The sequence below is a fragment of the Capricornis sumatraensis genome, chromosome 16 (assembly GCF_032405125.1).
Source record: "Capricornis sumatraensis isolate serow.1 chromosome 16, serow.2, whole genome shotgun sequence".
Taxonomy (NCBI): Eukaryota; Metazoa; Chordata; class Mammalia; order Artiodactyla; family Bovidae; genus Capricornis; species Capricornis sumatraensis.
In genome coordinates, this window is record NC_091084.1 from 76,793,786 (window position 1) to 76,820,327 (window position 26,542).

Consider the following 26,542-nt stretch of genomic DNA (forward strand, 5'->3'; position numbering starts at 1 on the left):
GGAGCCAGCAGCCTGGGCGACAGAGGCATCTGGAAGCCCAGTTGGTGCAGGTGATTCGAGGTAGAAGAAAGAAGGGGGAGATCAGAGCAGGACCCTGAGCAGAGCAGGAAGTGGGTGGAGCTGTTCCCCAGGCCGCGGAGCAGACGCTGGGCCAAGAAGGGGCGGGCCTGCCTGTCGTTGTGGGATGGGACAGCGGAGCAGAAATTCAGGGAAAGACAAGCTAAAATAATTACCAGGAAAAGGAGCTGGAAGGGAGACAAGTGTTTTCTTAGTCCTTAAGGAACTTCAGTCTTCAGAGAATTCGGAGAGGGGGAAAAAAAATTCTATCTTTAAGGCCCTTCTCCAAGGTAGGGTGGCTGGTGACTCACTCGCCGCTAAGAAGGCCCTCCCCTCTGTGCCTGCCTCTCCCTAGTGAGCAAACCCGGTTCATCTGGGGTGAGTGGAAAGGGCCCCGGGTGAGGAGCCCGGAGGCCCGGATTTCAGTCGTATCTCTGTCTCATTGAAGCTGGCTGACCTAAGGAAAGCCTCTGAGGCCTCGAGGGCTTGGTTTCCTGCAAAATAAAGGACTGGTTAAGTCTGGTGAACTCTCTGAGCCTCCGTTTTCTCATCTGCAGACCAGGGACGATAATAATATCCTGTTTCATCGAATCAAAGATGTTATCAATCGTGCAATTTGCCATTTGTTTGGCACCGTACATTAAGAAGGAAAAAAAACCACTGTCCATTCAAGCATAACATGCTCCTGATTGTAACACACTTTCTGATTTCAGAGATATTTAAATATGCTTCTCAGAATCAGTGAATATGATATTTATCTCCCCAGCGTGTTCCAAGAATTAAACGAGATAATACAAGTCAAAGTATTTAGTGCCTGGCACAAAGCAAATTCTCAACACCAGTCAGGTATTTTACTGTTCCCGGTGGAGCCGGGAAGGAACCGCAGGCCAGAGAGCTGGGGGTCTGAGGCGCACCCCCACCCTCCTGGCAGGGTGCCACCCCTGGGACTCCACTTCCACCCCAGCGGGAGGTACAGGGAGGGCAGTCATGTGGCCCCTGTGAGAGAGCCACAAGAGAACAAAGGGCCCCCCGTCTGTGCCCCGGAAGTCAGCCTAATCTCCAGGATGAATATGCTTTCATTTCTCAGAAGTTCCTGGTACAGTGTGCCAAAGCGTTTTTCCCTTTACGATCCAGGCAAACAAGGCAGGTTTACTTTGGGCAACCTTCTCACCACCACCCAGGGCCTGCCTGCCAAATGTAAACACCCAGCCTTGCACCCTCCTCAAGTCTCCAGGGCCGAAGCCTGGAAAATCAGAGCAGTGGGCCTCCTAAGGAGGCAGGCCCTTCACCCCATCTCCCCCTACTCTGTGCCATTCCTGGCCTGCTAAGGACACATCTGGAAAGTGCTTGGAGAAGACAGGTCCCTAGGCATCATGAATATCTCTCCCATTTGACAGATGTGAAAACTGAGACCCAGAGAAGGGCAGTGACTCTCTAAGGGTGTCAAAGTGTGGCAGTCCCCAGCCAGGCCCCCTGCCCTCACACACTCGCATGCACACACACACACAAACGCACACGCACACACACCTTTCCTGCTCACAGCTCAACCTGGCAAATAGCTCTCTCTCCACCTGACCTACACTGTCTGGGACAGGCAGGAAGCTTATCACTGAACCTTCTCTCCTGTGCGTCACTGCCTGGGTTGCGGCATCTTTATGTTTTACGCTTCACAGCTGGAACTGCTGCAGACAACACCAACCGGATGTTGCTGAGCCCACAACCGGAGGGGCTATGGTCTGTGAGCTTTTCCTGACCTGGAGCATTTGGGGATGTTTGAAACACCAATCTGGGCCTCCTTTCCCCACCCCTTCAGATGTACAGAAGGGGCCTGAGACATCTGGGTTGTGGGATCAGGCCTGGCCTCAGGACAGGCTTGGAGGAAGCAGACCCTCCCTGCTGGTCAGAGCCCAGACTGCAGACCCGGCGAGCTGTCTAGTCTCCTTTTCTGGAAAATCTTTAAGAGATATAGATAATGGGGGCTTCACTGGCAGCCTAGTGCTTAAGAATCTGTGCTTCCCCTGCAGGAGTGCAGGTTCAATCCCTGGTTGAGGAACTAAGATCCTGCATGCCCTGCAGTATGGGGGAAAAAAAGGAGAGAAATAGATTCAGAGGGGATGGCTGCTATAGAAGGCTTCAGGTGGGCCCTTGAATCTGAATAGGCATATTTCTTTTTTACCACTCGAACAGTGTCAGTGTATCTGTGCATTTGGCCTCGGGATTTCACATTCATCTTCTCTCTCCCATGTCACTGCCTGCCCCTCCCTCCCAGTCCTTCTCATGCTTTCTCTTCTACTTGCTGTTCCCTCTATCTGGAATGCTTTTCCCTCCATCTTGCCCCAGAAATAACTTCAGTTCTCAGTTCACACATCACGTCTTCAGAGAAGCCTTCCTTACTCTCCATCATACCACACTATTTCCTTCACAGTCCTATCACTATCTGAAATTAACTATTTATTTATTTGTGTACCCATTCCTTCCTCATTCACTCTAGAATATAAGTTCTGAATCACCACTGTACCCCAGGGCTGGGTCTAGGGACTGTTCACAGGTGCTCAATAACACCTGTAGGATGTATGCAGAAACCCCCTGCCATCCTCACCTTGGCTGGGGACGTGCTAGGCTCGGCACCTCCCATTCCTCTTCCTGCTCTTCTCTCCTCCCCCCCCCCCCCAGAAATTCTCTTGGGAGCCCTCTCAGACTCCACAGGAGGTGCCAGAACCAGAGTGTCTCCCCAGGATTATTTTCAATGGTTTCCTGGGGTGTTCACCTGGGTAAGAATCAGGAAAGAGAGGACACTTTAATCTTATTTATCTAAAACTATATAATCTTCCCCAATCACTTAAGTGGTGGCTGTGTCTCTAATTACAGAGCAGGCTGGGAGGAACGCAGGCACAGTTTCCAGCCAACCTCAGGCAGAGGGGCGCTTTTGTTCCTCCTGGGAGCCTGCAGAGACTCCAGCTCAGGAGCCAGGACTCCAGACACCTGTAGTCACAAAATCGCCCACCATGGACTGGCTTGTCCACCTAGCCAGAGATCACAACCATTGCCCCCCTCCCCACGAAGGGTCAGTCAAATTCTCAGTGTCTGACCGCTCCCCAGTTGGCCAGAAATGACACACCTGGGGAAAACACCCACAGGCTCAGCACCCTCATTCTACCTGCCACTGTTTCGAGAGTGAACTGATTTCTTTCTGGCCCAGCCTAACTGTCAGAGGGCTTCCCCGGTTGCTCAGTGGTCAAGAACCTGCCTGCAATGCAGGAGATGTGGGTTCAATCTCTGGGTCAGGAAGATCCCCAGGAGGAGGGCATGGCAACCAACTCCAGTGCTCTTGCCTGGAAAATCCCGTGGACAGAGGAGCCTATAGTCCACAGGGTCACAAGGAGTCAAACACAACAGAAGCGACTTAGCATGTAACACAGCTTCTCAGAGTTGCATTGCTGGTGAACCGGTCCCCAGAGCCTGGGCTGTATTCCCAGCTTCTTAGGAACAAACTCTCAGGAGGTCCAGGAGCTAATAGTCATATGACAATCTGGAGGGTCAGAACTTCATTCTCCAGAACTATGTCAACTGGATCAGGAGATGGGCAGAAAGCCACATGCCTCTCAGCCTACCCCAGGCAAGCAAACAGCTGCTATCTCAGCCTAGGTGTGCCCTTTCCCCACCTTGGCACTGAGAGAGCAATCTGGGTGACATCCCTGGCTTAACTGCAATGACATCTCCGCTTCTTAAAGGCCTTTTGGTTCCTGAGCTAATTAAAAGCTCCAAACAAGGAGGACACACTTAATCCTATTAATGACTTCTGGGCAGGAACCATGAGCCTAGCCCTCTGAGGGAGTGACTTTCTGGCCATATCCATTTGCTCAGGTGCCTGGTGATTGTTTATCAGCCCTTTCAAGAGATTAACCTGTACTCTGGAGCAAGTCACTCAGATAATGGATCCAGGGGGCCTGGGAGTGTCCCGTGACCATGGAGCGTGCACCCAGCCCACATCTTGGCTCACACAGACTACATGGCCTCTATTCTCCAACTTCTAGCTCTTCAGAACCATTAGGGGTACTTGATGAGAAGAGGGGTCCTTACCTCATCTCTCCTGCCCTCCCCCCTCCCAATAACTTTCACACACAGGAAAGCCAGATACAGTCTTTGCCCTAGGGATCTCAGAGTCCAGAGGGGTCAGAGACACAGGAACAAACAATGACGATCAAGGAGGTAAGCACACCATATCCTGTGAATCTATAGTAATGGTAACGGCTTCAGTCTGGGGTCAGGGAAGGCTTCTTGGAGGAGGAGACCTGAAAATCCCCCCATGAGAGGAGATTCGTGGAGGGGCCCATGAGATGGAATTCTCTGACTATGGACTTGGTTCAGACTCCTGCATAAGCCTAGAGGAATAGAAATAACTCAGCTCCCTCGTGAACTTAATGGGAGTGTGGTTGGCAAAGCCTTAAAAGGCTGAGGTTCAAAGAACAAGGTTACTGGAGCTAGGAAATGTTTGCTTCAAGCCCCTACCTTGAGCAACAGAGATTTGCAAGACTAGCTCGGAGCTGTCTCTTTAAAGGAGTAGGGAAATAACTCCTTAGACCACACCCCCTCCTCATTAATATGAAATTATCGTGAATATTGATATGGGAGGCGTGGCGCCTCGGCCAGCTGGGCTAACCAGCCCGGGGTTCCCGGCTTCGCAGAGGAAAAGTGACAGAAGCCGCGCAGAGGGAGACGCAGAGAGAGCGGAGCGCCCGGCAGCCACCCAGTCTCGGGGGGGGAGCGCTGAGCTCCCCCGCCCCCGGCTCCCACCCTGTCCGGGGGGGCTCCTCAAGCCCTCAGCCCTACTCCCGGGCTCCCCATGGAAGCCAGCTGTGCCCCGGGAGGAGCCGGCGGAGGAGGAGTCGGCTAGATGCCCGCGGTGCGCCCGGGGCCCCTGAGCGCAGCCCGCTCTGCGCCGCTGCCCTAAGGCCTCCGCGCCCCCCGCGCCCCCGACCCGGGGCCGCGCCGCCTCTGCCCGCCCCTCCCCCGGGGCTTCGCCCGGGACCTGCCCGCCCCCCCGCCTACCCCGCCCGCTTGCCAGCGCTCGGGCCGGAGCTCTGGGCCGGGCGCGCCGCCGCCCTGGAGTGAGGGGAAGCCCAGCCGTAGGGGGGTCTCCGGAGCCGGCCGCGATGGACGCGGTCTTGGAGCCCTTCCCGGCCGACAGGCTGTTCCCCGGATCCAGCTTCCTGGACTTGGGGGATCTGAACGAGTCGGATTTCCTCAACAATGCGGTAAGATGAAGGGTCTGGGCTTCGCCTTCCACCACTCCTTACGCCTCTTCGCGGTGCACCTGGGGCCTCCAGAAGAACGGGACTATACACATCACTGGGCAGAAGTGGGGGGCGGGCGGCTCGGCGCTGGGTCCCCTTGAGAGACACGTACTTAGGGCTCTGAGATTCGGTGACCCGATCCCTCGACACTTCCCTGGAACCCCGAACCTGGACCCGAGCCTCCGAGCTTGCGCCAGTCCGCGCTCCTCCTGGGGGCTCCGTCCGTGTGGATACACTAGCCTCGGCCTTCCAGGGGAAGGGAACTTGTCGAGGAGTCGGGGCCATCCGATCCCCGAATATGAGCTCAAGAGACACCGATTCTGCTCCTGCCGCGGTTCTGCTAGTCGTCCTCCAGCCCCCAGCCCGGGGTTCCGGGGCCAGATTGGACACAGTGGCGGCGCCCTTTCCTGCGCCCCCTTTAGGACCTCGGTGGCTCTGCCTCTGGCTCTCCGCTGGGGGGCGCACAGGGGAATGTTCGAAGGGCCAGAGACCAGACGCCCATTGGGGGTGGGGGCGCCGGAGCCAGACCCCGATTTTGAGCCAGACTCGGAAATTCAGGGGTGTGCTGTGCCTGCCCCCCAGGAAATCAGGCCAGAGATTTCCCCCAGGGAAGGACCTGACCCTCAACTGGTCGGGGGCAGCACAGGGTGATCGCTCAGGAGGAGGGAGGTTTTTCTCTAGGTCTGTCTCAGTCCCTCGAGTCTCGCTCCCCGAGGCTTGTAACTATCCGTGTCTCCCGGCTTGTGCCCACCCCCACCCCCACCCCCGGTAAAGAAACGTGGCTTCTTTCTTCTTCCCTCCCTCCTTCTCTCGGGCTCAGCCTTCGGGCGCTTGGATGGGGGGTAGGGTGGGAGATGGGCTCTGTAAGGGGAGAAAGTACTGGGGTTCAGAAGGGCATGAAGAGTTGAAACGAGGACAGCTTGGGGGTTCTGAGGGGATCCCCACCCCGAGCAGTGAACTACCTCTCTCATACGCATAGTATTCATCTCAAGGGTCTCTATTTGCTGACCTCTTAACTCCTGCGAGTACCATGAATTTGGCAGACAAGAGTCGAGTGCACACAGACTTAAGGGATTGGGCATCTTGGACTTCCACCTAAACTGTCCCATGCTGCTGATGGGTAAACAAGCCCAAAGACAGGAACCTGAGACAGGGAGGCACGGGGTGAGAGGTCCCCTGGTCCTCCATTAGGCAGCAGATCCAGGTCACCCTGCTCTCCGAGGAAGGTCCCGGGTTCCAGTTAGAGAGAGCACACTTCTGCAGACAAGGAGCAGGGGAGAGAGCTTGAGCTGGTAGTAGGGAGACCAGAGTTCTAGTCCCGCCTCTGCTTCTGCTTCTCCCTGGGAGCCTGGGCTATGCTTTCCCGCCTGCGCCTGTTTCCTCGTTTACAATACAGGGAGAGATTGGATCAGTCTTTCCAACGATGCTGTGGCCCAGGGATCTGGAGTTCCACACACCCCTCCTGAAGTTGGTAACAGACACTGCTCGGAGGGAGGGGGGCTTGCTGGAGCGCATGCCTTTGTTGGTGGAGCCCCCTGTGAGGTTCCCTGAGCCCGCAGCAGCTCCAATTTGGGCTTTCTTCTGAATGAACTCTGCCGCCTACAGCCTCCTGCTGCGGCTGCATTGAGCCTTGTGTCCCCCAGCTGCTCATCTGGGCCTTGGTCCAGCGCAGGAAAGGATGCGTGAATTGTGATCAGACAGTGATATCCATTACTGGGCCTGGGGAGGAAAAACTCTGCTGAGGGAGCTCCTTATCTCAGGCCCAAGCAAGGCCAGGTGAGGCAGGTGGAGAGGGAAGAATTTCTAAGAGGAAAGAAAGCCCCTGGGATGGGAATCAGGAAACTGGGTTCTAGCCGTGCTTCTGCTGCCAGCCAGCTGGGCAGTTCAGACAAGTGACTTTTCTTCCTGTGGGCCTTGGATTCTTTATCTGAAACATGGAGCTATAGAAGGCTTTCCCATAGTGTTATTATAGAGATTTAGTGAGAAAATTGAAGATGACTGTGGGATGACGCCTGCCAGGTAAGTTTCTGTAGGTAACACGCTCTGGAGGCTAATGGTGCCGGTGGTAAGGACTGCTCGGGTAGGAGTTGCTGTGTGCCCCTGAGCAAGTTACCTTCCTTTTCCGGTGCCTCCCTTTAGATGTCTAAGGTCCCTCCCAGTTGGGAACCCATTCCAACCTCATCCCCAACTCCCTTTTCTTTCTGCATAAGGATAGGAAAGTGTTTCCAGGGTTGAAGATGGGAATGGGTGAGGTCTGTGTGCTTCTCAGTCTGGAAGATGGAGGGTAGGTTATTCACTATCCTTACAAATCCAGATAAAGGCCATGAAGTCACAGTAGAAACCATGTGTGCTCTATTACTCTGTTAAAAAGGCAAAAATCAAAAAGGATGTTCACCTGAACACAAGTGTGTAAGAAATCAGAGGCAGGAGAATGAGTTGCATACTCTGCATAAGTCTTGTGTGCTTGGAGGTGGCCAGGGGTGCTGTATGTTTCCTTCTATGAGGCCATCTTTATCCTGTGGCAATCTAGTCTCTGTGATTCTCAGAGACACCCCTGGGAAGGAGCTCCCTTTCCTGCCCAATGAGGGGGCTTCTCCTCCCATCCTCTCCCCACTCTCCCACAGTTCCTGATGTGCACCACTCCCCCAAACTACAGCCCTCTTCCCTGGGACCCCTCAACCCCTGGACAGGTAGGAGAGAGGGCCTGCTGTTCAAACAACTGGGATAAAGGACCAGAGGGAGAACAGGTCACATCCCCAGAGATACCAGCTCCGTCCTCTGGCTCAGGGGAAAGGATGACTCTGGTTTCTCTAGCGGGAAATGGCTCTGGATCCCCAAGAAGCCCCACAGCTGGGAGGGTGTGGGGAGGAGGGGCAGGCGGAAGAAGAGTTCTGTTGTCTCCGAGGGGCGCAGCAGGAAGCTGCAAGGATGTTTGCCCAGCACACTCATTCACCTCCCTGCAGCTGGGGAGGCCAGGTGTGGGAATGACTGGGACCAGGGACCAGGCCTGGAGAAGAGGGGTGTGAGAGCTAAGGCTGATCATTGTCCCCAGGCCCCCTAGCCTGGCTTCTCCTGCACTGAGCAGGGAACCGCTACCATCACCACCCCAGCCTTTGGGGGATTTAGGGAGATTAGAGAAGTATGTGCATTTGGGTGTTTCTTTGTCTGTGTGTGGGCCCTTAAAAGGGGAGGGGTGTGTGTGTGTGTGTGTGTGTGTGTGTGTGTGTGTGTGTGTGTGTGTGTTTCTCTTTAAATTTTCACCAACAGGAGAGAGGATCCAAGGAGGAAAGAACTCTGGTCTCCAAATAGAATACACTAGTAAAAAGCTAATAGAGAAAAACTAATGGAGGAGCCCAAATCTCAGTGCCCCCATTCAGGAAGGGAGATCACTCCAGACACTTCCTCCTCTTCCAAAATGCTGGGTTTGTTGTGGGCAGCTTTGTATTTTGTTTTTGCTCCCCCTCCGCCCAGCTAAGATGTGAGCTCCTTAAGGGCAGGTGTTTATCTGTCTTGTTCATTGCTGTATCCCCCCGGTGCCTAGCACAGTGCTTGGCACAAAGGAGGCTTCAACCAACCGTTGCTGATGAATGAAAGGGAACCCAGGCCAGGCCACACATTCTTTAGGGAAGAGGAAAAAGAATCCTCATCTCCTCCCAGCCATTAGGGTCCTGTGGCCCACACTGTCTCTGAAATTCAGGAAGATTTCCAATAAATTATCATTGCCTTGAATCATCCCTACCCTACCCTATGCAGACTCCCATAGCCCCTGGTCTAGGATCATCTCCAGCTGACTGATCCACAGCATATTTGAACTTGTGGCTTAGGCCTCACCCTCGAGCACTGGTTAGCTCCAGGGCTTCCATCCTCCCCAGTTTCCCATTGTTCAGGTTGCTCTGGGACACCTGGATCCACACTCACCCAGCTTAAAACTAAATCTTTTCTAGTCCTGCCCCAGGGCCTGTGTACATGCTATTCCTGACCTCTAGAATGCTTTCCCTTCCCTCCAGCTCTCTCCATCTCATCTTCCTCAGTTCAGATGTCACCCTGTTAGAGAAGCCTTTCCAACCACCTTAAGTGAATCCCTCTATCATTTCGTTTCAGTTCTTTGTGGCTGTTGTTGACCATATTGCACGGCACTCAGGCTCTCACTTCTCTGACCAGGGACTGAACCCATGGCCCCTGCGGTGGAAGTGTGGAGTCAGCTGCTGGACCACCAGGGACGTCCTTGTTTCAGCCCTTTGATTTCTTCATAGCCCATATCCCAGTTTACAGTTATCTTATCAGCTTATTGTCCATTTCCTCTGTGAGTAAGCCTGTTCCCTGAGAACAGAGACCATGTCAGCTGTGTTCATCGTCATAAACCTAGGACAGTACCATGGCACAAAACAGGCCCTTAATATAGTAAAACTCTGCCGTGAGACAATAAGCCAAGTGCAGAAATTTTCAATCATGTAAATGTGGAGTTATGTTATTGTAGGATCCATGAAAAGTAGTACTTTTCAGTTGGTCTGTACTGTCACAAAAAAATACAAAAGTGAAGATGAGAAACCTCAGTACATGCAGCAGACCAAACGAAGGACGTTCCAAAGGAGCACAAGGCAGCCACTTCTTTACCAGCCCCACAAAGATAAGAGTTTTGCCCACCTTTATTTGAGATGGGCCCCAGGTATAGGACAGAAGCCAAGTCTGGGTCACGTTGCAGTGTACTTTGCTCCATTTCCAGGGTTTACTGTATTTATAGAGAAAATGACTGCAGATCAAGGCAGTCCTTGGAAGGGAAGGGGAGACAGTTTTCGTAAAGACAGTCCTGAGTGTTCAGGACATGTACTGATAATTCCAGAGGGGGTCCTGGCCTGGCCAGCCCTGAGGGTAACGGGGATACTGGATCCCACAAAAATGCTGTCTATGCCCCGTTCTGCTGTGAGGGCCCTCCGGCTTCCCTGGACTGGCCGGGAATTTGCTTGGTTATTCTTCAACACACACATCCCATCCTTTAACAACTGGGAACTAAAGGAGCGCCAGTGCAGGTCACCATGCAGAGTGACCTCCAGCCACTCACGACTGAGTGAGAGAGACAGACAGGGATGTGGACAGAGTGGCACTGCAGATGCCACGAGGGAGCAGGGCACCAAGAGAGCCAAGGAGGCGCCCCCAGCTGGGCTGCTGGTCTTGGAAGACTCAGAGGAGATGACCTCCACTCCCTCCCTCTCCAATATCCCCATCCTTGTTGGCAAAGGAGTTATCAGGAGGCATTTCAGCAGGGTGGACTGGGGCTGTGTCCCTTTTACTGAGCCTGGTATACAGGCATTATTGTCCCTTGTGAAGATGAGAAAACTGACCCTTACAGAGGAAGGGAGATCTAAATGCTGTTCTCAGGGCAGGGTCCCATGGGGCCAAGGGGGAGAAAGCCCTGTCTTCTCTACCATTCTCGTTCTGATTTGAACTTGCCCTCTAGGGCAAGGAACATTTGAGATCGCAGACAGCAGGGGGGCCTCACCTTCACCCTCACCTACTCCCATCTTTAGGGCGCCATGGATGCCTAGAGCTTTAAGGGCAGAGCCAACACATTGCCTGGCCTGTGAGAGGAGAGACCCCACATCCCTTCCCCTACTTTCTCTTCATCCTCACTCCCTGGCCCACCTGGGATCTTGGAGCTTTGCTCTCTGCAGCTCCCAGGACTCCCCAGGAGGGTCTGGCTGGCCACTGTACCAGGACAGGGAAGGATGAAGGGCACCCCACTTTGTGTCTTCCCCTCCCCCATAGGGTGTTTCTCCTGCAGGTCCTGGTCCCAAGTCCTCTCAGAGCATCCCTCTGTGGGACATGGCTTGCCCTTGAACCTCCATCAAGAAAGCAGCTCCAGAAGCCAGAGAACAGGCTGTTCTTCTGGCCGGCTCAGCACTCCAAGGGCAGGATGGAGGAGGAAGGTCTGGGTGGAGCTAAGTCAAGACCACGAGCATTGCTCTGGCTGGAACACGATGTGATCTGCCTCAGCAGGCAGGGTAGGTAGCAGAACCCTGGAGCAGGACTGGGGGGAAGGTAGGCCTGAGGATGTCCGGTTCAGGCAGCTGGGAGGGGCAAGATACAGCCCAGATCTCTGACCGTGAGAGAAAGCAGATCAAAGGGGATATCCCTGCAAAGTCAAAGATGCCGAAACTTACAGCCTGGACATAGCATGTCATCTGAGAGGCCAGCTTCGCGGCTGGAGCAATGCTGGGCTTCCCTGCTGCCGGGTTCAGTGTGCCTCGTCCCCCAGCTCTCGAAGGACAGAGCCTTCGCTGCAGCTGCCCTGACCCCTTGGTTCTGGGCCCAGGAGCCACTTCACCCATCACAGAGCGGCTGACACATCTGGGCTGGGCTGTGTGGTCCGACCAAACAGCTGGACAGCAGCAGCAGCAGCTGTCCCCCGCTTCCCCCTTCCAAAAGAATAACAGAAAGGAAAGCAACAGTGGAGAAAGGCCGGCTCTTCAGGCCCTCATGGAGAGACAGGAGGCAGTTTGCTTTTCTTTTCTCTTTAATGCTTATTTACTTATTTTTGGCTGTGCTAGGTTTTCACTGATGCGTGCAGGCTTGCACTAGTTGGGGCAAGCGGGGCCTCCTCTATTGTTGCAGAGCATCGGCTCTAGGAGGGCAGGTTCAGTAGTCGTGATGCAGGGGCTTTGCTGCCCCACAGAGTGTGGATGCTCCCCTCCCAAGCCCAGACCAGGGACTGAACGTTTGTCCTCCGCACTGACAGGTGGATTCCTAACCGCTGGACCACCAGGGAAGCCCCTGGCAGGCAAGTTTAAAGCAACTGAGGGGACTTGCCAGGGAGGCAGGCAGGGCTAAGCCTTCCCCATGTGTTCCCCTCTGTGGAATGTCCGCTCGTCACCTCATCTCCCCAGCTCACTGTGTGACCTTGGGCAAGTCACTTCCACTTTCCGGGCCTCAGTTTCCTCATTGCTGAACTAGACTGAGAGTTCTTGAGGGTAGGGCAATTATTTTTGTCTATTCCCTAGTCATGGCCATAGTGATTGAGTGCTCAGGAGATGTTTATTTATTGAATAGATGGAAGGAAGGAGTGAGAAGGGGTGACAGAGGGATGAACAAGGGGGTGGCTGGGTAATGGAAGAAAGGGTACTTCCACACATCCAGCTCTGATGGTACTTCAGGTGGCTTTTGTTTATTTATCAAGTAGTGAATCTTCACCTCAATCCCACATATGCCTTTTACTCTATCATGGGCCTTTTCTTTCTGTTTTTTTTCCAAGTTTTATTGACGTATACTTGATTTACAATGTTGTGTTAGTTTCGAGTTTACAGCCAAGTGAATCACTTATTCAGTTCAGTTCAGTTCAGTTCATTTCAGTTCAGTCGCTCAGTCGTGTCTGACTCTTTGCGACCCCATGAACCGCAGCACGCCAGGCCTCCCTGTCCATCACCAACTCCTGCAGTTTACTCAGACTCATGTCCATCGAGTCAGTGATGCCATCCAGCCACCTCATCCTCTGTCGTTCCCTTCTCCTCCTGCCCCCAATCCCTCCCAGCATCAGAGTCTTTTCCAATGAGTCAACTCTTTGCATGAGGTGGCCAAAGTACTGGAGTTTCAGCTTTAGCATCATTCCTTCCAAAGAAATCCCAGGGCTGATCTCCTTCAGAATGGACTGGTTGGATCTCCTTGCAGTCCAAGGGACTCTCAAGAGTCTTTTCCAACACCACAGTTCAAAAGCTTCAATTCTTCGGCGCTCAGCCTTCTTCACAGTCCAACTCTCACATCCATACATGACTACTGGAAAAACCACAGCCTTGACTAGATGGACCTTAGTTGGCAAAGTAATGTCCCTGCTTTTGAATATACTATCTAGGTTGCTCATAACTTTTCTTCCAAGGAGTAAGGGTCTTTTAATTTCATGGCTGCAATCACCATCTGCAGTGATTTTGGAGCCCCAAAAAATAAAGTCTGACACTGTTTCCACTGTTTCCCCATCTATTTCCCATGAAGTGATGGGACCGTGGATGCCATGATCTTCGTTTTCTGAATGTTGAGCTTTAAGCCAACTTTTTTATATATCCGTTCTTTTTCAGATTCTTTTCCCATATGGGTTATTACAGAATATTGAGTAGAGTTCCCTATGCTACACAGTAGGTCCTTGTTAGTTATCTACTTGATATATAGTAGTGTGCGTATGAGTCCCAATCTCCTAATGATGGTGGCCTTTTCTATATGAAATATGTCATGCACATAAGAGAATATATATATACGCATATATATGAATTACAAAGTATAATAAAATGGACACCTAGGCACTCATTACTAGCTCAAGCAATTGACCCAGCTCTCAATATCCTGGGCTCTCAAAGTTGCATGAGTTGGTGGAAAAGTTGAGTGGCAGACTCTAAATCCACACTCCACTCTGGGCAGATCCTGGATAGGAATTCTCCTGAGACCTGGTGCCTATTCCCAGACCCCACCTGACAATACAGCAAATCCCAGGTCAGATGGCAGATACCTCAGAAGCCCTGGGAAACCAAGCCATACCTGAGGTGGGGTAGGATGACCACTAGTGGTCAATTTTAGCCCTGGCCAGACCTGGGAGCAAACTGAGGCTCTCACCTCTCGTCATCTGGGTCAGTTTGGACAGGTGCCTTAACCTCTCTGAGCTTATTTTCCTCATCCATAAAGGAAAGATGACTGTAGCACACAGGGTACTTAAGAACTCAGTCAGATAACTCTTGCAGAATCTAGCACAGCGCATGGCACATGGCAAGCCCCCTATAAGCAAAATAGTAGTTGTCACTGGTGTTTTTATCCTGATTGTCGTTGTCAGAAAGGCAGGTCCCCAGCACCGGACAGCCCTGGAGGAATGTCCCAGCTTCATCCCTTTGCCGATCCCTAACCATGGGGGTTTTATTTGCCCGTCTGTTTGACCTCCCTGAAGCTGAAAAGCTGCCTTCTTTGGGTAAAAGCCGAAGACCCTAGGCCCTTTCTCAGGCCTCTGTCTTCCAGGATGTCAGGAGAGGGATGGCCAGGGATGGGCAAACCCAGAAACCCAGGTGAAGACCCAGTGCATGGAACGGGGGCCCATATTTTGTGTCTGGCCCTGCACCAGGTGGGACTGGGGCGGCAGAGAAATCCATCACTCCTCCCACGTCCAGGGTCATCACAGGTCCTTAAGAGCACAAGCTCTGCAACCAGAGCTTAGGCTCAAATCCCGGCTCAACCACTCACTCACTCTCTCTTCTCTGTGCCTCAGTTTCCTCTCCCATTAAATGGCAGTACTGATAGTACTTACCTAGTCTTCTGAAATTTAAATCAGGAACTGCATGGAAGGAGCTAGAACAGTTGTTCAGTCGCTAAGTCGTATCCAACCCTTTGCGACCCGACGAACTGCAGCATACCAGGCTTCCGTGTCCTTCATTATCTCCCAGAGTTTGCTCACACTCATGTCTGTTAAGTTGGTGATGCCATCCAACCATCTCATCCTCTGCCACCCCCTTTTCCTTTTGCTGTCCATCTTTCCCAGCATCAGGGTCTTTTCCAGTGAGTTGGTTTTTCACATCAAGTGTCCAAAGTACTGGAGCTTCAGTACCTGGCATATAAATATCAACTCTCATAATAATTATTATTAGGAATGCTATATGCCAGGCCTATGTGAAACCCTGCAGTGGGTTCAGGATAAAATCTATCCTATATCCGACCTTCAAGGTGGTTAAAGTTTAGAAGGAGAGATGGGCCCCATTGTGGATAATTAGAGTTCAAGGCATGATATTAACCAGTGACCTAACCGTCTATGAGTGCTACAGTGAAAATGGATAGGATTCTTCCACCTGGATGATCAAGGAAGGCTTCCTGGGGGAAGCAGCACCTTAAAAGATGATAGGAGTTAGAACGAGGAGATAAGGGTAAAGGCCTTCCAGGCACAGGGAATGATACAAGCAAAAAGCCCTGCAGCCGTGGAGCTTCCAGCTCCAGGTTTAAGGAGCCATCCAACTAGGCTGCAGGGAAAGGAAAGATGAGGCACTCCAGCTACAGTGGGAAGTTGAGATCAATCTGTAACAGACCTTGAATGCTGTGCTTAGGAACTGGGAGTGTTTTCAGCTGGCAGAAGGGAGACAACGCAAGTTTTCAAACAAAGTTCTGAGCTGGACAGGGTGGGGGTCCCAGCTGTCCTGAGCTGTCTCAGTGCTGGGAGGTCTAGGGTCCATTAGGATAACCAAGCTGTCTGCCTGTCTGCATGAACAGGGCCTCTCCCACAAGACAGACAGCACCGTGGGCCCTCTCTGTGCCCAGAGCAGGCTGAGGCAGCAGCAGACCCCAGGGCCCTTCTCTTCTCTGATTTCTACCCCTTGCCCTGATGTGACTCGCGCACTGGCCAAGAGCACCAGTTCCCTGCTGACTGCCTCATCCCCAGCACTCAGGGCCAGGCTGACCTGGGGAGGCCCAAGGCAGCTCCACCCTTGCAGAGATACAAGCTGTCCTAGCTCTGATCTGAACCATGTCCTGCCTCCTGGCCCAGCCCCAAGACCTTAAGGGGGTTCCTTTACCCCCGCATTACAGTTCAAGACCCTCCACTATCAGACCAAGCGTGTCCTTATTGACCTCGAAGGAACCTAGAAGGATCTGAGCCCTCCCTCTGAGCCCAGCCCCGCTTGGCACCTCCTCTCCTTGGCCCTCGCACCAATCAGCTGGGACAAGATACCCAAAGCCCCTTCCATCACCCTCCCAGAGAGGAGGATCAACCCTGCCCTCTACCACCCCAAAGCCTTCACCCCTCTCTCTCCCAAGGCTGCAAATCAGTTCCACATTTGGGATCTGGCAGGCATTATCTGCTCAGAACTTTCTCCTCCCAGTTAGCTCAGGCTTCCATCTCCCCACCATCGGTCATGGTCAGCCCATGGGGTGTGTGGAAGGGGAAGGGCTTTTTTTTTTTTTTTTTTTAATTTTTTGGCCTTTGGCGACCCCTTCAGAGGCCTGAGAGGGAGCTGGACTGAGGCAAGGTACCAGAGGGACAGTGGACGTGAGGCTCCCCCAGGGAGAGATGAAAGAGGACGGGCAGGGGGTGGGCAGAGGCAGAGCTCGAGCAAGCAGATGAGGGGCTGGGGGGCTGGGGGTGGTGAGGGAAGGACCGAGGTAGTTCCCAGCTCAGCACATTCCTGAGACATCTGGACGCGCTGGAAGGGCCCCAGCTGGCCTGATGGCTGTGGCTCCAGCTTCTCCACTCTGTGATGTCAGGACCCAGCGTTTCCCCCTTCTCTCAGAGTCCCACTGGCCTAGGGTCCACCTCGGGGCCGGGTGTGGGACCTCTCACTCCCAGGGAGCAAGAAAGAAACCCTTGGGGCAGTGGAGGTAATGCCTGAGTCAGAGGAGGGCCTGGCCTGATGCGGGAGGCAGACATGAAAGACCCAGGGGTTTGCCCAAGTGACTGACTCAAGGAGATTCCTCCTCTGGGCTGATGATGCCTGCCCCCTCCCTTCTCCTTGGACGGGAGTTGGAGACAGAACAGAGACTCTGGGAGCGGCTGCGTACCTTGGGCGATGTGGTCCTGGCAAGTCCACTCTCTTTCTTGACTCTCCGTTTCCCTCTCCTTAATAATAATAACTAGATTTGAAGGGAGCCTTCTATGTATCCTGCACTGCACAAAGCAGTTGACAAATGTGACCTCATTTGACCCTCACAGCAACCTCACAGGTGCTGGGGTAGGTATAAATACTCCTAGTTTATAGCTGAGGCAGAGGCTCAAAGAGGTTAAGTAACTTGCCCAAGGCTACACCTCAGGGAGCAGAGCTGGGGTTAGAATAGGATCTGTCTGCTCCTAACCGTTAAACTCCACCGCCTCCACAAGGGAAAGGGGATGGACGTGATGATGCCAGAATTCCTTTCAACTCTGAAGATCGTAATGATTTCTTTTGGCTATCGTGAAGCTCTTTGAGAAGGGCAGGGGCAGGCATTAGTCATACACTGGGTGGGGGAAGGAGGGCAGAGGCCGCTGGCTTTGAAGCATCAGATGGGTCAGGCATCTTTGGAGGTTCCTCCTGCAGAGAAGTCCAACCCCCTCGGAGTCACAGCCCGATCCCCAGCTGAGCCCAGGGGTCCCACACCTTCCCTGAAGGAAGGGAGTAAATAAGGAGAGAATGCAACTTCTTCCAAAAATAAAACCTGAGGACAACTCAGACAGGCTGGGACCGCTGAGGAAGCCAGAGGCCAAACGCTGAGTGCACAGAGGAGAGGGGAGGCCAAGGGAATTCCAGCCAGAGCCTGGTGGCAGGCTCTGGCCCAAAAGGGCCTTCCAGCTGGCCAGGGGCCGGGAGAGCAGCCCAGCCGGCTGGCCGCTGGGCTCCATTTATACTCTTGGGCCTGGCCTAAGTCTGGGGACAGTGCCTCCAGTGCTGAGTTGGGGGCTGTGTTCCCCGGGGACCTGGTCTGGCTGGGGCTTAAGAGAGCAAAGCCTTGGGAAGGAACAACCCGGAGAATGGGTACAATGGGCCCCACTAGGGAGGAGTTGAGGGAAGGTGTCCAGACACATGGAAACTCTGCCTGGAGCAGGAGCAAGCTGGCATCATAGCGGAATTCAGGGCAGGTCATTCCTGGAGGCTCAGCTGCAGAATAAAAGGCCTCCGTCCCTTTGCTCCCTGGCTCTTTCCTTCATTCACCCACTTGCTCAGTCACTCAGCAAACAGCTGAGCACCTGTGACGTGCTGGGACCGGTGCTGGACTTTGGAGACACAGATGAGGACTGGACACAGCAAGACCCAGATGTGACACGGCTGGGTCATTTCAAGCGACACTGAGAAACTTCTCAACTATCCTAAGAGCCAAAGGGAGTCACTAGTGGACAGTGAGCAGGGAAGTCACATCATCATATTTATGTTAGAAGATCCCTCTTGACGCAAGGTGGAGACTGTTCGAGACAGAGGAGAGTTCAAGCCTTGGACCTACCTTCAGAAATGGGTGGTCACACTGCTAGTCAGGAAGCCTTCTGTGAACAGGAACTGGGCTTAGTTCATTTCTGTGTCCACAGGTGCACAGTAGGTCCTCAGTAAACCCTGAACAAATGCATAAATGATGAATAAGTGGCAGGCGGGAACACTCACCACTACACTAACGAAGATAAATGATGAATAGGTGGATGGGATTAGACGCCCTGACTCTCCCGCAGTCCCCAGTGCCAGTCCTGGCACTTGGTCTCCAGTGTCCTGAGCTGTCCCGCAGGGATCCTCTGGCCACTGCCTATGGACCAACATCTCCAGCAGCCAGACCATGGGCTGCTGTGCCCTCAGTAGTGCCAGTCACAGCTAATCCCAGCCCTGGGCGGCGGCACTAACTGCCATCGCTTCCTCCTGCCCAGACAGTACCTGGCACCCGCCCCAGGGTTGGGCCACAGCACATGGGCCGCCTGGTTAGAAGATGCCAGGGGCTGGCTGGGAACCTGCAGGCCAGCTCCCCACTTTCCTGAGGGCCCCATGGCCTGGCCAGGGATGGGCTCACAAAGTCAGGAGAGGGAGTTGGAGAGCCTAACAGGATGGGGGGGAGCTGGAGAGACTGTGGCCCCTTCTCTGCACAGCGGCAGCCTGTGGTGGGTACCAGCTGCCCTTCCCTCTCCCCTCTTCCTTTCTCTAGCACACAGGCACAGAAAAGCTCGTTCCCCATGTGGCGCCCTCTCCCAGTCCCAGGCCTCATTGTCCCAGCCCCAGGCCAGCCCAGGAATCCCAAGGCTCCTTCAGTGGGGGTGGGGGGTCACATGACTCAGGCGTGTGGCTTGGCACAGTCGGCATTCGGTTCTGTGGTGGTGTGAGACGTTGTATGTGTTCCTGTAAGAATGTGCATGAGCACGTCTGTGACCGTGACTGTCTGGGGTGACCACACGTGTGAGTGTGTGCGCACATGGGAGTTTGTGTCTGTTTGATCACACATGAGGAGTGTGTTCTTGTTGGTTCTGTCTTAGTGGCTGCCGGTGACAGCCTGTGTGAGCCCAGAGAGGGTATGTGTATTGATCCAACAGCACCCGTGCTGGGCTCTATAGGGAACAGTCTGAATGTGTCTATAGGGATCTCGGGCTGCGTGGTGTCAGGGGGTGGGGTTTCCCTGTGTAAGAAGGAACCTCACAGCCCACATCTGCGTAGCATGTGCACACGCGCACACGCATGGGCACACACACACACAGGGAAGCATTTCTGCTTATTTGGACTTGGGCTCTGTGGTGAAGAGTTCGTTCGGTAGGGGGAAAATATGAAACCTCAGCAGCTGCCTTCCCGGGGCCTGTGGGGAATGGGGGATGAGAGTGAGGTTGGAGCTTGGAACAATGTGCTTCCCTTCACCCCCCCATGCCCTGCCAGGAAGGCTCAGGGAGGGGCTGGCTCCAGGGATGAGGAAAACTGGCTCCATCCCTTCATAGTCCCCAGAGAGGCCAGGGCAGAGGAAAAGAGCCCACTTTCTGAGGACTAGTGCACTTCACCTGCGCCTGCCATCCCTGCCTTAACAGGAACTCAGACAGGGGAAGCGGGCCTGGACAGAAGACGCCGCCTGCGCCTGCCCAGATCTCAGAGCACAGCTGGATCTTGAACTGGGGTCTCCTGGGTCTGAGTCCAGGACAGCCTTCCAGTCTAGCTCTGGGAGGATGCCTGGATCTCACCTGCAACCCCCTCCCTGCAAATGACTGGATGAATGTGTGTTAGCCGCTGGGTCATGTCTGACTCATGGTGACCCCATGGACTGTAGCCCACCAGGCTCCTCTGTCCATGGAATTTCCCAGACAAGAATATTGGAGTGGGTTGCCATTTCCTCCTCCAAGGGATCTTCACGAATCAGGGATCGAACCAGAGTCTCTTGCCCAGCAAGCAGACTGGTTACTGTCTGAGCCGTCAGGGAAGTCAAATGACTGGAGTGTGATGCTTAAAGGCTGGGAGGGCCTGACAACTGTGTACCCAGGGGCCCACCTCCCTTCCCCAAGCCCCTCCCTGTTCTCTCTTGACCCTACCCTCACCCCACCCCCACACAGGGCACAACAGTGACTCAGACTGGTGGCCCCTCAGCTTGAAATGGGGGCAATTTTCTAGTGACCACGAGGCAAGTAACCGTCCGGGAATGTATGAGGGGGGTAGCCTGCGGGGGAGGGGAAGGGCTCTCCTCCCCCCGTCTCTCAGCAGAGCTCACTCTCTCGGAAGGAATGTCCGGGCTCGGCATTCCCCGCCCCCCCCCCCCCCAATCCTTATCCCACGGCTCAGCCTGGACCCACTCCGGTCTCCTCCCTCCTTTCCCCAAACAGACTGCATCAGCCTGGACCGGGGGAGGGGCAGAAGACCGTGATGGGGGCGCAGCCACGCCGACGTTCTAGGGGGCTTGAGAGAAGGGGGCGCTCTGCGGCTGCGGCAGCTTGGGGGGGGGGGTCTCCTTTCCCATACACATCCTCAGCGGACAGTCGTGTCCCCAGAGCTTTCCCCTCGCTCTGCATCGACTCTCTGGAAGGAATTCGAGCTGGGGAACCGAGAGGAACCTCAGACGGAGCTATTACCGCCCCAGGAATGTCTCACTTCCCACCTCTCCCAGGGAAAGAGACCCCGCTCCCCATCAGTGAGCCCCAAGTCTAGGATGACTCCAGGAGAGAAAGAAGGAGCTGGAAGACCCGCAAAGGAAGTTAAGAGTTGGGATCCAGCCTCCCTTTTTCGAGCTGGAGATGTCCGAGGAGACCCCCTCGGTCTTCACTTCCCCGTGCGGAGCTGAGGCCAGGCCAACTGATAAGGGACTCGGGGCACCGTAGGACTGCCAGGCCCATGGGCAAGCTCAGATGGGCCGTCTCTGCCTCTGCCCCAGGTGCAGGCAGGGACGCAAGACCAGACCCCGTCCGTACACTCGGCCCTTATCAGCCCCGCGCGGTCCGCGGAGGCCGAGGAACCTCCCTGCCAAGGGCCAAGCCCTCCTCCCACCTCCTCGCCGCCGCTCTTGCTGCAGGCCTCGCGCAGCCTCCTCCCATTGGCCCAGACCCCCGCAGATCCGACCAATGAGCAGGCTGGATCCCGGCACAGGGCGGCCCCCCGCGCGCCGGCGTTAACTTCCCTTGGGCCAGCGCTGGGCAGGCAGGACCCGGTCCTTCTTTAATCCTAAAGGGCCGGGTGCTGAGACCCGGTTTCCGGAGGAGATGCTGCCTACGGGGAGGGGTGTGCGGGACCTCGAGCCCCGAAAGCTCGGGACCTCTCCTGCAGGAGAGTGGAACCTGCGCCTGCTGCGCGTGGCCGCCGAGAGGGAGCTTATGTTGGCAAGACTCTTGGAAAAAGTCTTTTAACAAGGAGGGAAACAAATCATAATATTTCCTTCTCTGGCTTCCCACCCTGGTTGCTTGGAAAGGCACCCCCATAAGAACGCTCACCCCAGTAGAACCGGGTACCCCTCAGAGCAGTAGGTAGGATCCTGCCTCCCACACCTGTCGTGTCCATCAGGTAGCCTGAAACCTGAGCTTTGTGTGTGTGGACTGGAGGACGAGCTGGTTGTAGTTTTGGCGGGGTAGGGAGGCGGGACAAGGAGTCTTGCTGGAGCTTAGGAGGCCTGAGATCTCCAGAGGGGGCCGTCCAGGGGTGGGGGTTGGGAAAGTAGTTACAGAGGAGAGGTCAAGAAGAAGTTGCTCCGCGATTCCTGTGCAGCCCCAGAGCTGTTGAGAACCCCTCCCTCAACATCACCGCCTCACTATGTGAGGTCCCTCTCTGGACCTCAGCTTCCTCATTAGCAAGTGGGAGAGGGGGCATGGACCATGGGTTTTCTCAGGTCCCTTCTGCCTCTAAATTGATGGTATAAACCATAACTGGCTGAGAGGCCAGCCATCAGATAGAAACAGGACTAGGAAAAATCTCTCTAAAGGGAGTCATTCTGGCATCCTCCCGAGAGCAGAAGGTGGGCCTGGGGGTGATGGGACATGCCCACCGTCGCCACCGGAGGTCCACCCAGCACACAGGGAAGTCCTCAGCAAGGAAGCCCTGGCTCTCTGAGTGTCCCCTGCCCCCTCCACTGCCTGACCCTTGGCCGCCCTCCCCTTCCACTTGGCTCCCACCCTCTGGAAGCTCTGTCCGGCTGGGCCTCGGCTGCTGTCTCCAGCAGGTGGGGTGGGGGCCACTCACAAAGTGGGGCCAACTGAGCTTCCTCAGCAGGTTCCCTATGGGCACCCCATAAGGGGTCTCTGAGAAGGACTGGCTTATCTGCATGGAGCTGAATCCTTGAGGGACCCTGGCCCAGACTGGAGGAAGCCTCTCTCCTCTCCCAGGCCCTGGAAAAGGGCTTGGCAAACCCTTATCGCCTGAGACGCAGCTGCTGAAGAAATACCTTAGCAGCTGACTCACTGGGCTCCTCACAGCCCTCTCCCACTGGGTCCCACACCAGGCCTTTGAGAGACCCCGAGAGAGAGAAGGAAAAAAAGAGAGGGCGCCCCCTGCTGGGCTGGCCCAGACCCCCGCCGGAGGTGCGGCCAGCACAGTCCAGCCTGTGACTGACTACCTAGTTGGGGGGGCGTTCCAACTTCCTTGTCTCTTTGGGTAGTTGTGAGGATTAAATAAGACGGTGCCTATGAAAGCACTTTGGAAAGTTAACATCGCAAGACAAATGTAGGCTAGTGATGATAAGTTCTGATAAGCTGGGGAGAGGTGAGAGGGCTTAAGTCAATGGGTTTCTGAACTCATTTTATCCTGGATTCTCTGATTTGTGGTGGGAGGACCAAACCACCTCCCTGCATTGGCTCCAGGCTCAGTTCACCTCAAGCCCAGGGTTAGGCTTTTCATAAAACAGCAGATATTGAGCACCCACTGCATACTAGGCTCTGTCCTCAGAGTTATAGGTGTCTACTGCACAGATGTATTTGTATGTTATTTGGATACATGTGTTTCATATATTTCCTCACTTTATCCTCATAATCCTATGAGGGCAGCATTAAGCACCTAATGCATATTTGATCCTCAGAACAACACTATGAGGTTGGAACCATTATTTTCCCCATTACAGATGAGGAAACTGAGGCCTAGAAAAGTGAGTTAACTTAGCAGGGAGTGAGGTAAGAGTCAAAAGTCTTGACCCCCTGAATCTTATTCTCATACCAAGGGCTTTTCTGCTCACCCCTTCCAGACTAGGACAAGCGCCAATTATTCCAGGCCAGAAAGCCAATGACTCCAGAAGTCAGTTCTTACCCATTCACCAGCTGGGATCCCCAGAGTAAGAAGCAAAACCCCAGCAAATTCATTCAGTCAGTGAAAAACAAATGAACAGGAGGCTTCCCTGTGGTTAATTAAGACTCTATGCTGCCACTGCAGGTGGGGGCAGGGGGGTGGGTTTGATCCCTGACTGGGGAACTAAGATCCCACGTGCAGCCCAGAGCAGCCAAAAAAAAAGAACACTAACATGTCCTTACGTATTAATAATTCTTTAGAGAGAAAAAACAAGAACCTCCTATGTACCAGCTGCTGCTGGATGCTTTATTAATAAGAGGTTTGTTGAGTAATTACTATGTACCAGGAACTATTCTAAGTGCTTTACATATATTAACTTGTTTAATCCTCACAGTAACCCTAGCAGATAAGAACTATTGTCACCCCCACTGTACAAAGGAGGAAATGAAGCATAGAAACATTGATCAACTTTCCTAGGATCATGGAGACCAATATTTTTCAGACTATTTTGTTTCTGAGAAATATATTTTACATTCTTCGAGAAGGTGATGGCACCCCACTCCAGTACTCTTACCTGGAGAGTCCCATGGACAGAGGAGCCTGGTGGGCTGCAGTCCATGGGGTCGCTAGGAGTCGGACACGATTGAGCGACTTCCCTTTCACTTTTCACTTTCATGCATTGGAGAAGAAAATGGCAACCCACTCCAGTGTTCTTGCCAGGAGAATCCCAGTGATGGGGGAGCCTGGTGGGATGCCATCTATGGGGTCATACAGAGTTGTACACGACTGAAGTGACTTAGCAGCAGCAGCGTGAACATACACACAGCCATAACTGAGATAAAAATTTACCACATATTTAACTTCCCTATGCGCAGCACGCCCTGATATTTTTCTAATCTATTTTGTTCTGTTTTCTTTTTCCTTAAATTCTGGTCATGACCTGCTTCACAACGCACTACTGAGTCACCCCCTGCAGTCTGAACAGTACTGAGTCATAGCAAGTAGCGTCAGAGCCAGGATTCAAACCAAGTGATACGGCCCTGGGGCCTGATCTCTTGGCAGAAAGAATGTCTGGGAAAATGGAAACACTGGAGGCATGAGGACAAGTGAGGACCCTGCCAATGAGGGGAGCAGCAGTTCAGTCACTCAGTCGTGTCCGACTCTTTGTGATCCCAAGGACTGCAGCTCACCAGGCTCCTCTGTCCTTCATTCTCTCCCGGAGTTTGCTCAAACTCATATCCATTGAGGGGAGCAGAGTCCTTGATAATCTCCTCACTTTGCATTCCAGCAAAAGAGAATAGAATACAAAAGTCGCTGATATCGCCTTCGGAATGCAAACTTGCTGGGGGAGGTAGAGTTATTCTTTAGTACTTAGTTCCTCAGTCCTCTTGTGATGGAAGTCGGGTGGACTGAGAAGCAGGCTTGGGCAATCTAAGCGATTTGACCAAGGTCACAGAGCCAGAATTATAGCCGCGTGTCCTATCGCTTGGATTCTTTCACACCATCCAGGGCACAGCCTTGAGGATACCGCCGGAGAGGTTGGGGATGTCAGTGGAGGTGGTGGTGACGGTAACGTGCTGATGCGGTGACAATAGAGATAGAAAGGATGATGGGGGACTTACCTGGTAGTCCAGCGGCTAAGATTACCCCGAGCTCCCGATGCAGGGGGCCGGGTTCAATTCCTGGTCAGGGAATTAGATCCCTCATGCTGCTACTGTGGGATCCTGGCCACGTGGGTTCATGTCCCAATCTGAGGTACACGCTTTCAGTGGGAAGAGTGATGGGGAGGTTGCAGGTGTCGACTAAAAAAGATGCACAACAGGAGAGTTGGGAGTTAAGTTTGATATGGGGGCAAAATGAGGACTGTAGCCCAGGAGACAGCACCTCAGACAGTTTTGAGAAACTGCTCCAAAGAGGTTGTGGGGAAAGATCAATGCATATGATTCTGGTGAAGGGGGTATTCCATGCAATCCAGCACTTAACTTACAAAAGGTGTTCTGCTAGTCACGAGGAGCTGATGTCACTAATGAAGAGATTTAGTGCTTGTCTAGATAGGAGGAGATGCAAGGACTGGGATCATGAAATCAGTTGCTGAAAATATCTAACTCTCTAAAGATCTGTGTCACTCATTTTTCTGGAGCATTGAGTGCCTGACTCTCCTCCTTGAACTCCCCTCAGGGCGTGTCAAAGGTCAACAGCTGCAGTAGCACAGCGTTCAGTCTCCACAGATGGCGGTTTAGTTGCTCAGTCATGTCCAACTCCTGGCGACCCTATGGACTGCAGCCCGCCAGGCTCCTCTGCCCATGGGATTTTCCAAGCGAGAATCCTGGAGTGGGTGGACAGATGCCAAATAGCCTTGGCAAGCGCCCTTTTGTCGTTGACACAGGGACCACGGTGGATAAGCTAACCCCCTCCTCCCCCCTCCTCCTCCCCTAGCACTTCCCCGAGCACCTGGACCACTTTGCAGAGAACATGGAGGACTTCTCCAACGACCTGTTCAGCAGTTTCTTTGATGACCCTGTGCTGGACGAGAAGAGCCCTCTCCTGGACATGGAACTGGACTCCCCCACGCCAGGCATCCAGGCCGAGCACAGCTACTCCCTAAGCGGTGACTCGGCACCTCAGAGCCCTGTCGTGCCCATCAAGATGGAAGACACCACCCAAGGTAAGAAGGGGTGGCAGGGCCCAGGACCCCAGACCCAGAGACGCCACTCACAGCCCCCTCTCAAGGGAGACCATCCTCCGTGCTTCAGCTCTTCCTCAAGTCCAGCCCAGAAGGGCCCTTGTCAAGAGGCTCTTCCACTGACTTGATGTGCAAAGGGGCAGGTCCCAGACCAGCAGCAGCACCTGGGAACTCGTTGGAAAGGCAGGTTCTCAGGTCCCACCCAAACCTGCCAGATCAGAAACCCTGTGGGGAGAATCCAGCCTTCCAGGTGACACCGACTGATGCTTAGGTCCGAAAACCAGTCTTAGATGAAACCACTGAGGGGCTGGGGTGAGGAGGATTAAACAGTAAGTGTGGACAAGTTACCAAGACTCTAGAACTTTACCACCTCCTCCCACTGTGAGGTCCTCTGA

The 26,542-nt window shown here is 53.8% G+C and overlaps 1 protein-coding gene across 3 annotated transcripts in view; it reads left to right on the top strand.

Moving 5' to 3' along the window:
• The first annotated feature begins 5,156 nt into the window (after positions 1-5,156).
• Positions 5,157-26,542, top strand: part of CREB3L1 (cAMP responsive element binding protein 3 like 1) — a 37,850-nt gene continuing 16,464 nt past the window's right edge. For all 3 annotated transcript variants that reach the window (XM_068988410.1, XM_068988411.1, XM_068988412.1), the window contains exons 1-2: positions 5,157-5,312; positions 25,901-26,129. In XM_068988410.1, coding sequence (XP_068844511.1) covers positions 5,211-5,312; positions 25,901-26,129 — 331 coding nt within the window. In that variant the 5' untranslated portion in view covers positions 5,157-5,210. The remainder of the gene's footprint in view (positions 5,313-25,900; positions 26,130-26,542) is intronic.